Source organism: Mixophyes fleayi, chromosome 5, assembly GCF_038048845.1.
Source record: "Mixophyes fleayi isolate aMixFle1 chromosome 5, aMixFle1.hap1, whole genome shotgun sequence".
NCBI classification, from domain to species: domain Eukaryota; kingdom Metazoa; phylum Chordata; class Amphibia; order Anura; family Limnodynastidae; genus Mixophyes; species Mixophyes fleayi.
The window spans coordinates 168,301,921-168,314,810 of NC_134406.1; the positions used below are offsets into that span (position 1 = coordinate 168,301,921).

At 40.3% G+C, this 12,890-nt stretch overlaps 1 protein-coding gene across 1 annotated transcript in view; it reads right to left on the reverse strand.

Moving 5' to 3' along the window:
• Positions 1-1,420: 1,420 nt before the first annotated feature.
• IRF4 (interferon regulatory factor 4) overlaps positions 1,421-12,890 on the reverse strand; it is a 38,153-nt gene continuing 26,683 nt past the window's right edge. Inside the window, exons 6-9 of the mRNA XM_075212989.1 lie at positions 7,261-7,368; positions 6,673-7,026; positions 4,992-5,104; positions 1,421-3,782 (exon numbers count right to left, since the gene is read on the reverse strand). Of these exons, the coding sequence (XP_075069090.1) occupies positions 3,639-3,782; positions 4,992-5,104; positions 6,673-7,026; positions 7,261-7,368 (719 nt within the window). The 3' untranslated portion in view covers positions 1,421-3,638. The remainder of the gene's footprint in view (positions 3,783-4,991; positions 5,105-6,672; positions 7,027-7,260; positions 7,369-12,890) is intronic.

The window sequence follows — 12,890 nt, forward strand, 5'->3', positions numbered from 1 at the left end:
GTGTTCATATACATTGTACAACAACAGATATTTTTTTATTGTAACCACATAAAAGCAAATAAACCACTTTTCACACATATCACATCTTCCATATATGCACACAACCCAAGGAATCATTTTTTAAACAATTTTATTTATTTTTGTACTTACTGCAAAATACACAATTCAAATTTTACAAATGCAAGTAACTGTCAGTTTCAGTTTTTCTTTAATGAAAGTATAGGGTTAATATAGGGATACTTGTGAGGTGCTGATAAGATACATTTATTGCAAACACATACATGTGAAAACAATATTGTTTACACCTTAACTGCCTACATGGATCACACTTTCAAAAAATATATTATGGTGAAGCAAAAAATAATAAGTGGTCATTTCTATCTCAGTAAACTTATGGAATATATAAACATGAAAGTATTACAGTTTACTCCAATGCAGGACAAATGTAATGAGAGAAAACAAGGAAATAAGTGACTAAATTTTATAGGCGTTTATAGTTCATCAGACAACTTTGACATTTCTAACTACTGTGACTAAAATGACTGTTATCATTATGCTCTCAGAACCAGAGCCGTTACTTAGAATTCTAGCGCCTGGGGCGAGAAAGACAAATGTCACCCCCTTAGCCCTCAAATTTAACCAAATTAACCTAAAATATTCCTAAATTGCGCCCCCTTCAGCGTTGCGCCCTAGGCGGTCGCCCCCTGTCGCACAGGGCTATTTACGGCCCTGCCCAGAACCCCTTTTTAACCCTACACTCCAAAAATAGCAGCATACAATATAAGTGAAAGAGGTCACATTACATATAAAAAAATACAGAAACTACGATTTTTATTTCTCCACAACTTCTTAATTGGGTTTGTAATATTTAATATACAACATAATATAACAGTCATGTCAAAATATATCCCATGCATATCTTAAATTCCTTTCTATCAGGATTTATTATTTATTATTAAACAATGTACCCCAGAAATTATTACTTTTATTTTATAAAATTTCTTATGGAGTTCTACATTATATTGCTTATATTTGTAGGTGTACAGGTAAGCTTTACAGAATTAGAAGATTTGATCAAGAGTGACAGAAAAGGCTATTTACAGAATTACTATGTATGCCACGGTCCAAACACATTCTTATAGGTTATGAACCAGAGTGTGTGTTTGGGGTAGAAAACTTACACTTCACTGGGTAGAACTGGCGGTATGGAAAGGTATGTGAATGTAATTGCGCCCCAAATCACAAGCACAAATTCACTAGAAAAGCAATATAAAAAGCAGCAACTATCACTCGATATGTACACCCCTAACATATGCTACAACTCCCCATGAAAAAAATCCTCAAACACACACATAAAAGCATTATATATATATATATATATATATATATATATATATATATATATATATATATATATATATATATATATATATATATATTATCAGCATCATCATCATCTATTTATATAGCGCCACTGATTCCACACCGCTGTACAGAGAGCTCACTCACATCAGTCCCTGCCCCATTGGAGCTTACAGTCTAAATTCCCTAACATACACACAGACAGACAGACAGAGAGAGAGAGACTAGGGTCAATTTTGATAGCAGCCAATTAACCTACTAGTATGTTTTTGGAGCGTGGGTGGAAACCGGAGCACCTGGAGGAAATCCACGCAAACACGGGGAGAACAAACAAACTCCACATGGTCAGGAATTGAACTTATGACCCCGATGCTGTAAGTCAGAAGTGCTAACCACTTAGCCACAGTGCTGCCCATAATATATGCATAATGTAAGCATCAGCAGAGCATACGCAAACAGACACAAGCGGTTCACTATAGCTGGAGACCAGCCATCATCTGCTATTTGCACCTGCTCCAGACTACCTGCAAATAATATGTCTTGGACAGGTGTACAATCATCTGTTTCAGAGTCTGCTTCTGTCCGTAATTGTGAAATCACACCCTTACTGTACTCAGCCTACGTTAGAACACACCTTCCCTCCATCAGCAATGATCATTCTAATAACCGGTGGGATACATACATTTCTTTTGTCTAACAGTGAAGTTTGAGGCTATGGATATGTGCAGCAATTGGGGGGGGGGTGGGAGGGGAGAGGCTAAAAAAGGTAAATGTAAACCTGGTTATTGATCTATATTTTTGTCCTAATGATGTCCACAATTAAAAAATTAGATTTAATTATATGGATATGTAATATGCATTAGTAAACAACACCATGATACAGAGGGGCTCTAATATTGATATAGTTTCTTTACAGTCTTTATTGGTACTTTATAGTTACCATAGAAAAATAAAGCAAACTGCAGGGTCCAACAGCATAACTAACATAGCCTAGTTCTCAGTAAAATAAAGCAAAAACTAATAGAACAAACGATATAGGTAATAACAAATTGTCATTGTTGTTATGAGTACAGGCAACTAATTGTGAGATATTATATCCCAAAAGGTTACATCTTTGAGATGCATATTTCTAAACCTAGCAAATGTGTTTCAAAAATTGTAAAAATTCAATGGGCTGAAAACTTTCATATCAATGCCATGTGCAGATCTGGAGGCTATCTAAAGAAATGCATTAGTCTACCTACCATTATTTAAAAACATTTTAAACAATAAAACATGACTTTTAAATGAGCAAAAAGTAATGTGTTGTAAACTGCACATTGGTTGTTCAATGATATTACCAATTTATTGATGTCTCAATAATAAAAATTAAGACATATCCATAGGTCCTGGTGACATTTGAAGCGTGTTTGCCGACCATGTTAACTTGGCTCCATGTATTCCAACAGTACAACCTGGCAGAGGTCGGATCTAAATACAGATTCAGTTGCTCAGCCTGATAACACCTTATTTCACCAGTTATGCCCCAGTCAATTTCATGAATAGAAATAGAGTGTGTGAAATGTTGCCATGCTAAAGACACAAGAGAACTTGCACTGGAATATCAGGGCATTGCCACAGGAAACCCTAACTGTAATTAGTAGTTTTTTTTTCATCCAGTCTCGCAAAACCCGTGTAAACACATACTTGCCAACTTTTTAAACCTCTGGGAAATACTGGAGCAGAGGTCATGTGACAGTGGGTAGGAGGTGGCGTGGCAACGCTATTGTATCACTGTAGCCCCGCCCCTGCTAAGAAATGCTAACTTGACGATGCAAAATTGCATCATTAAAGATAAAACCCTGCCCCCACCACGCCCGGGAGAATGGCTGCTCAGGAGCCTCCCGGACATTCCGGAAGAGTAACAAGTGTGTCAGTAAACAATAATAACAAATGTGAATGATGTGACTGGATTCTATAATTAAATTGAGTCAAAGACACATTTTGGCCTGGAGAGGAGATGTAGCATCATGAATATTTGTGTCAGTTTAATACTAATGAACAAATACCTTTTATACAAATACCTTTCATACAAAAAATATATATATGTATATAAAAATAATGTGTGATCTCAGGTGACCCAAAGCATCATCAGTTTTATAAAAAAATTCTCAGATAAAAAATGGAAGCTCTTGCTTCGTTCAATCCCTTGTCAATGAAAGTTCTGTTGCAGTAGTTCAGCATTGGTACATGTTCATGTCAGTGCTAGGCTCCTATCAGTTACTAGCAAGTGATCTTCATTCCTGGAGAGGTATATGGCGAATCGGCCGGTGATAATCTTCTGAGCTGCTAATGAGATCTGAGAATTCATATCCTCTCATAAAATGTCCTCCATTTTGTTCTGCAAAGCCAATTAGCTGTCTGGCGTACACGGGCTCAACCTAGAAATCAATTAAAGTATTTACTTTTCTGTTTAATTTATGTATTGAGATGTTCACATATAAAAAATAAAACAAAAATCTAAACACTATAGAACTCATTTAGAATTTGACCCATTTTGCGCCCAAGAAAATTGTGGTCTTATGTATGTATGTTGAGCTGTACGTATCTCAACTAAGAACACAGCGGTAGTTCTGCGTCAGGCATACATGTGTGTGTATTTACTCCCCATAATGGCATAGAGATGCAGCCTGACTATAGTCATATTGCTCAATGTGCAAACAATATCATATAACAAAGTGTCATATGCCATACTTGCCAACTCTCCCGTAATGTCCGGGAGACTCCCGAAATTTGGGTCGGTCTCTCGGACTCCCGGGAGAGCAGGCAAGTCTCCCGCATCCCGCAATTCCCTGGCCAAAATAACACGATTTGCGGTGAATCGCGTCATTTTGGTCCCGCCCCATGACAAAACGACATTTCCGTCGTGGGGGCGTGGCCAACATGACGCAAGTATGTCATATACAAAATAGAGAAAACAGTGTCTTGGCAGTGTTATTAATAAATGCTAAAGTCTCATTTTCCATATTAAGTGTAATTTAATACAAACACCTCTACATCTATAATTTACCACTCAATAAATTCAATGGAAATCTTATTTCCTGCAGTTGCCAAAATAGAAATGACAAATAAATACAAATATATTAGCATAACTTAGCATAATATAGTCACCGCGCTAATGACTGAAGTACTGTCAGCTGGAGGTGTCAGTATGCACATAGCCAATCAGAAGTGCTATACAGTGCTGCAACTATCATAATCACCAGGGCTACAGTACCTACAGAAGATACGCCTTCTAAGAAGCGTATCTGGAGATGCGCCAAGTATACTGACTTTCTATCTCCAGGGGGTGTGCTATAATTATGTCTACATGCCCTTTATCCAACTTATGCTTACCTGCACACATTCCACCTCTCCATGAATTCTAGTTTCCATGTGCAGTATGAGAATTTGTATATTTGCATTGCACAAATGGTTGTATGAGGCCCATGGTGGTGATCATTGACCTTGTTCCAATTATATATTTTTATTAAAAGCCCTGGAGAATGCAACATCTGATTTTTTCATAGGATAAATAAATACGATGGTACAATATGGGCACTTTAAAAAAAAAAAGTAACAAAAACTACTGGTATGTTACATAAACTTACATGAGCTGTAATTAGTTTCCTTCCTCTCTGAGGGTCTGGAAATTCTTCTCCAAAACACAATGTAATCTGAAATCTTGGAACTGGACGTCCATGGTGAGCGAACGCCTGCAATTCTGGTAAAGGCAGAAAGATCTGTTAGTTGATTGAACTCATATACTCTGCTAAGAATGGGGATCAGTATGGTTTACACTGGGAGAAAAATTTGAATGGCAGCATTTGTAATAAGCAGCATTTAAGAAATCATCCTTCCCAAATGTTATATCCTTTCATGTAAATGACTATGGATTCCTACGTGCAGATCTTTCTTCCTTTTGCAACTCATGCTCCTTTTCTGTTGATAAAATTGGGATCAGGCTTCTCACGGTGCAAAGTTTGCACATTTTGCAACACAATTTGAAATAACAACACTAATAAACTGGAGTAGGACTGTCACAGGAGGCTTACACAGGAAATCCAATATGAAAACTGATCAGAATGCATACGATTTACTATGAACATTTTATAGATAAGGATGAGTTACTTTACACACCAGAAAACATGATAGTAGATTTACAAAGGTATACTTTTTCTTTATTAATATAAATAATTTGAAAATAATTGCAATTTTACCGAAAAATGCAGCCAACGTTTTTTTGCGCTATATTTCAGCCATTTTTATTACAACGCTTTTTATAAATATGGCTCAGTGCTTCTTTGCTTGTGCCAAAATTGGCAACCACTGCTGTGCCATTGAGTCTCAGTAAGAGTCACAGGCACTGTTCTCTGCATGTTCACACTTTTAGCACATTTTAGTAGTACGTGATAATGTTGAGGTACTTACAAAGTCACTGCACAGCTAACTAATTCTATACTACTTAAGGAATGTGTACACGGGTGGTTTCATACATCATGTCACATCCTTATTAATGCTGGAAAAATCAAGTTCACTGGGACACATGGCAGAAAGGGATCACTGGTCACTATAGATAAGTAACATTGTGGCACAACGGGCTACATCACAAGGGTGTGAAGTTCGAGTAATATAATCTTTGAGTTCCGATTTTGCTTCCACATTCTATGCAATGTTATTCTACACTCTATCTGTAAATTCTCACTTTGTGGATTTTATAGTCTATGAATAGAGCTGCGAGCACAATGATCAGTTTATTCTGCTGTGTGGGGTGGTTGGCGTACAAACATTCAGGACCAACTTCTTCTGGCAAAACATACAAAATTCCATGGCTAAATGGAACGAATTGAATATTTCACTAAACAGTTTATAAAATATTGCTCATCTCTATTGATTACTACGAAGAGACAGTGCATGTAGCCCCGGCTTCCTCACATAGTGCATGTTCTCATTCCTCCTAGTACTGGTTTTTATGTCATCTGGAACAGGTCACAATTGGAGGGTCAGGAGGAAACCCAAAAAACAGGTTCCTTAGTAATCAAGCATCCCTTTTTAGGCCACGTTGTACCTACCCTTGAACCAAAACCAGGGGGTATATGTATCAAGCTGAGAGTTCTCCAGTGGGTTTGAAAAGTGGAGATGTTGCCTATAGCAACCAATCAGATTCTAGCTGACATTTTGTAAATGACAGCTAGAATCTGATTGGTTTTTCAAACCTGCCGGAAAGCTCTCAGCTTGACACATTTACCCCCAGAACTTTACATTTTAAAGCTAATAATGTAAGTAACGTACCTGTTAAAAACTGCTGGGTATCAAATAATTTGCAGGCCAAGTCTCGTTCTAGCTTATTAGGGCGATCAGAGTACATAGACAAAGGTCCCTCCCAGTAAATTCTGCTCTGGCACAGTCTCTTGGCATATATTCCATCAGGAGCCATCCAGAGAATTACACCACGCTCCAGGTGACTCAGCAGCTTCTCAATGTTTTTCCGCAGACTGTTGTCTTCCGGGTAGGGAAACAGGATTTGATCCAAGCGACTTATTTCTAAGCATTGTCCATGTGAAATCCGGCATCCTTCTGGATTGGACGTTGTTCGCTCTCCAACCAGGGTATCACGGTAATATAAGCTGATATGAAACCGGCAGTCTATGATATAAGACAAGACCGTAAGAAAAATCTAAAAAGGTAGCCTGAAAACATTTTTACTGTACTGTTAATAATGGATTATATATAGTGCAATCTAGGTAAGCATAGAGTCGAGAGAACCTGGAGAAACACCTATTTGACAGAACACATCACCATGTGCATTAAATCAGTCCTGACTGTGGACTTGGCAGCTTTAAGACTGCAGCATGAAGAATGTCAATTTGTACAGCTTACCAGACAATGCAATGGCCTCTCCAGGCCGAATACTTGGCTCTAATGGAAGTCCAGGAGTTTGGGACTCTGATGGTGGACAAGCATAAAATGATCCAGTTACTTGATAGCCTGAATGAAAAAAATATGTTGACATAATTCACTTGTATGATTATAATTAATTATACATTTATTGTAGAATATAAAAAAACAGCACAAAATAATTCACTTAACAGACTGCCTAAAGAGCACAACATTCTCACACATCATGGGTCTCTAGCACTTATGTAATGTGGTTTACCCAATAAGCCTACAAGCACAATAAGCTGTCATTTGTTCACCTATTGGTGTGAATAATATTCATTCATTTACATTTGTGCAACATCATAGCAAATCTTCCGACAACATAATTACAAATGTTTCCTATCTTGGCAGGAATATTACCTCCATTTATATAGTTGCCATCTATTTAAATTAGTTTTTAGGTATACTTTGCTGCATTTAAGCCATATAGTTAAGCATGTGGCACACAATATTATCTTGGTGAATTTGGACCACTACAATTCCTAACTAACATGTCTCCTAGGTTTGATTGATACATTTTTTTGCATTTTAAATTAGGGATGTGCACCGGCGACTTTTGAGGTCTCGTGTTTTGTGTTTTGGATCCGGATTTTCTCGATGTTTTGGGTTGGGATTTGTTTTGCAAAACACCTGCCGAAACGTTTTGGTTCGGATTTAAGGTTTTGGATTCGGATTTTTTTTTTTTAAAAAAACTAAAAAGTGTAAAAATCAAGTTTTTGGGCTTATTTTCACTCCTACGCTATTATTAACCTCAATAACATTCAATAACAATAATTTCCACTAATTTAAAGGCTATTCTGAACACCTAACACCTCACAATAATTTTTTTTTTTTAGTACAAAACGTTGCAACGAGGTATCTTTCTGGACTGCGTAGAGGAGTGTTCCCCACAATACAATTAAAAACCCATCAACTGGTCTGAATTACACCCAAAAATAGTATCTGGACTGCGTAGAGGACTGGCCACTGGCCACCACAATATAATATATAGAAAACCTTCAACAGGTCTGCATTACACCCAAAAATAGTATCTGGACTGCGTAGAGGACTGGCCACTGGCCACCACAATATAATATATAGAAAACCTTCAACAGGTCAGAATTACACCCAAAAAAGTATCTGGACTGCGTAGAGTAGTGGGCACTGGGCACCACAATAAAAAATATATAGAAAACCTTCAACAGGTCTGAATTACACCCAAAAATAGTATCTGGACTGCGTAGAGGACTGGCCACTGGCCACCACAATATAATATATAGAAAACCTTCAACAGATCTGCATTACACCCAAAAATAGTATCTGGACTGCGTAGAGGACTGGCCACTGGCCACCACAATATAATATATAGAAAACCTTCAACAGGTCTGCATTACACCCAAAAATAGTATCTGGACTGCGTAGAGGACTGGCCACTGGCCACCACAATATAATATATAGAAAACCTTCAACAGGTCAGAATTACACCCAAAAATAGTATCTGGACTGCGTAGAGTAGTGGGCACTGGGCACCACAATAAAATATATAAAAAACCTTCAACAGGTCAGAATTACACCCAAAAATAGTATCTGGACTGCGTAGAGTAGTGGGCACTGGGCACCACAATAAAATATATAAAAAACCTTCAACAGGTCTGCATTACACTGCACATACGGCTGCTCCTTCATCCTCTCCATCATATACATGTTGGAGTTTCAGCGTGTGAAAACCTCTTGTTTTTGATAATGTCAGTGCATTTTGAATATTTTTCAATTTGCCCCACAACACTGAATGTACTTTATCTATGATACGCATCTATCTATCTTGACTGCGTAGTGTGGTGGCCCCCGGTATACAATTTGGTACCGAGGCCACAATATAATTAAAAAACCCTCCACGGGTCAGAATTCCACCAAAAAAGGGTATGGACTGCGTAGTGTGGTGTGCCCGGAACACAATTTTTTACAGCGCCAACAATATAATTAAAAAATTGGGCATCAACTGTCACCGTTGTTTAATATCTGATACACCTAAATATGGACTGCACAGTGGAGTGGCCCCGGTAGTAAATTTGGTGCCGGGGCCACAATACCTCCTCCAACTTCCAAGTGTAGTGTTTATAAAGACAGACAGCGTCGAAGTGTTATTAGTTGACTTTCTTAACCCTAAAATTGTCCCTGTTGCAAATATTCGTGCAATGGACAGTTACTTTTTCATTGAAAGACTCCAGCTTTCAAGTGTAGTGTTTATAAAATATAAACAACAATACAGTAGTTTTAGAGCACGTCAATACCTCTTGTTTTAAAATTATGACAGGGCATTTTACTTTTGGTTTAATTTCTTGAATTTGTTTAAATTTGGTTTTACTTTTTGAACATGGCAAACGACTGTTGATTGGTCATATAATGCAAAAAAAAAAAATTCCAAGATGGAATTGTCCTTGGGCCCTCACACCCACCCTTATGTTGTTGAAATAGGACATGCACACTTTAACAAACCAATCATTTCAGCGACAGGGCCTACCAAACAACTTTGGCTGAAATGATTGGTTTGTTTGGGCCCCCACACCAAAAAAGCTATTCATCTCTCCCTGTACAGACTAAACAGGCTCTACTGAGGCAAGATGTCGTCCTCATCCTCAACCTCTGATTCCTCTCCCCCTACAGTGTGTACTTCCTCCTCATCACACATTATCAATTCGTCCCCGCTGGACTCCACAACCACAGGTCCCTCTGTAGTATCTGGAGGGCAGTGCTGTACTTCATTGAGGAATTGATTATTCATTTTTATAAACATCATTTTTTCAACGTTATGAGGAAGCAACCTCCTTCGCCGCTCACTGACCAGGTTCCCCGCTGCACTAAAAACTCTTTCTGAGTACACACTGGAGGGGGGACAACTCAGGTAAAATAGAGCCAGTTTGTACAGGGGCTTCCAAACTGCCTTTTTTTCCTGCCAGTAACAATATGGACTGTCTGACATGTCTACTTGGATGGTGTCAGCAAAGTAATCATCCACAATTTTTTCTATTGTGACAGCATCCAATGCAGCGAGAGTAGACATGTCTGCAATGGTTGGCAGGTCCTTCAGTCCGGACCAGATGTTATCAGCATCCCCGCCAGCGCCTCTTTTGGGAAAACTGAGCTTTTTCCTCGCAGCCATAGATGTGGAAGAAAATGAGGGTGGAGCTGTTGGCATGTCACGGTCCTCTTCAGAGGACAATCTCCTGACCAGCAGGTCTTTGCACCGCTGTAGACTTGTGTCCGCCGGAAACAGAGACACAACATACGCTTTAAACCGAGGATCGAGCACGGTGGCCAGAATGTATTCCTCTGACTTTAAAAGAGTGACCACCCTCGGATCCTGGCAAAGCGTACAAAGGGCTACATCCACAAGAGCTACATGCTTGGTGTAATCGCAATGGCTTACCAGCTCCTCCCTCACTTTCTCCAGCTGCTTCTGCAACAGCCTGATCAGGGGAATGACCTGACTCAAGCTGGCAGTGTCGGAACTGACTTCTCGTGTGGCAAGTTCAAATAGCTGCAGAACCTTGCACAACACGGAAATCAGTCTCCACTGCGCTTGACTGAGGCACATCCCCACTCCTTTGCCTATGTCGTAGGTGGCTGTGTAGGCCTGAATGGCCTTTTGCTGCTCCTCCATCCTCTGCAGCATATAGAGGGTGGAGTTCCAGCGCGTCACAACCTCTTGTTTGAGGTGATGGCAGGGCAGGTTCATGCTTTTTTGATGTGCCTCTAGTCTGCGGTAGGCACTGGCTGAATGCCGAAAGTGTCCAGCAATTTTGCGCGCCACCGCAAGCATCTCCTGCACACCCCTGTCACTCTTGAGGCACCCCCAAATTAATGGTGTGGGCAAAACATGGGACGTGCTGGAAATTGCCCATATTTAATGCCCGCACAATGTTACTGGCATTGTCTGACACCACAAATCCCCATGAGAGTCTAAGTGGGGTAAGCCACTGGGAGATAATTTCCCTCAGTTTCTCTAATATGTTGTCAGCGTTGTGCCTCTTATTAAAGCCTGTAATACACAATGTTGCCTGCCTTTGCACGAGCAGCCATTTCGTAGATGCTGCTACTGATGCAGCTGTTGCTGCGGAAGGGGATGCATCTACCCAGTGGGCTGTCACAGTCATATAGTCCTTCGTTTGCCCAGAACCACTTGTCCACATGTCCGTGGTTAAGTGGACAGTGGGTACAACCGCATTTTTTAGAGCACTGAGGACACTTGATCGTACTTCTCTGTACATTTTTGGTATCGCCTGCCTAGTGAAGTGGAATCTCGACGGGATTTGGTACCGGGGACACAATACCTCCATCAACCCCCTAAATCCCACTCCACTGATGGCGGACACCGGGCGCACGTCTAACACCAATATTGCAGTTACAGCCGCAGTTATACGCTTTGCAATAGGGTGACTACTATCGTATTTTGTGGTCATGGCAAACGACTGTTGGACGGTCAATTGTTTTGTGAAAGACTTAGCGGTCTTACGACTTCCCCTCTGGGAAGATGACCGACTAACAGCAGCAGTGGTAGTAGTAGGCGTACTGCTGCAGGATTCCTCGGATGAATCCCGTATTGAGGAGGACTCAGTCTGGCTGCTGACTTGGGCTGCAGGACTAAATCTGATGGAGATTGTGGAGGAAGTTGACGAGGAGGGTGTTGCTGGTGTGTATCCAACTGGACCACGGGATTTAGGTGTCCCTGTACCGATGAGGGTCCTAGCCCCAGTTCCTGAACTAACCACTGAACTATGAAGGTTATTCAGGTGACGTATAAGGGAGGATGTTCCTAGGTGGGCAAGATCCTTACCCCTGCTTATTTGAGCTTTACATAAGCTACATATGGCCATTTATTGGTTATCTGGATTTGGATAAAAATAACTCCAGACCGAAGAGGTGCATTTTTTGGTCTTCTGACCAGGCATGACGATGGACTTTTTCATCCCATGGACATCAGCTGTTTCCCCCCCCCCTGGTGCCTCATTTACAATAACCACATCACCATCCTCATCATCAAGTTCCTCCACAGCGCCAGCTACATCATCAATAGGCTCCTCCCGAGCCACCTCTTCCCGTACAGTGATGGGAAGGTCAGGCTTGACAACCACCAACACCCTTGGACTCGCCTTGAGGATTTGTGATAATTTCTCTTTAGAAGGCAGAGTTGTTTGCTGTTTTGTTGCTGACAGCATAACTCTCTTCAATTTTTTGTAGGGGGGGGGGGAGGAGGAGGAGGGATAAGATCCGTGGGTGAAGTTGAACCACTAGTCATGAACACGGGCCAGGGCCTAAGCCGTTCCTTGCCACTCCGTGTCGTAAATGGCATATTGGCAACTTTACGTTTCTCCTCAGATGATTTTAAGTTTCTCTTTTTGCTACTTTTTCTTAACTTGGGCTTTTTGGATTTTACATGCCCGGTACTACGAGATTGGGCATCGGGCTTGGAAGACGACGTTGATGGCATTTCATCGTCTATGTCATGACTAGTGGCAGCAGCTTCAGCATTAGGAGGAAGTGGGTCTTGATCTTTCCCTACTTTATCCTCCAAATTTTTGGTCTCCATTATA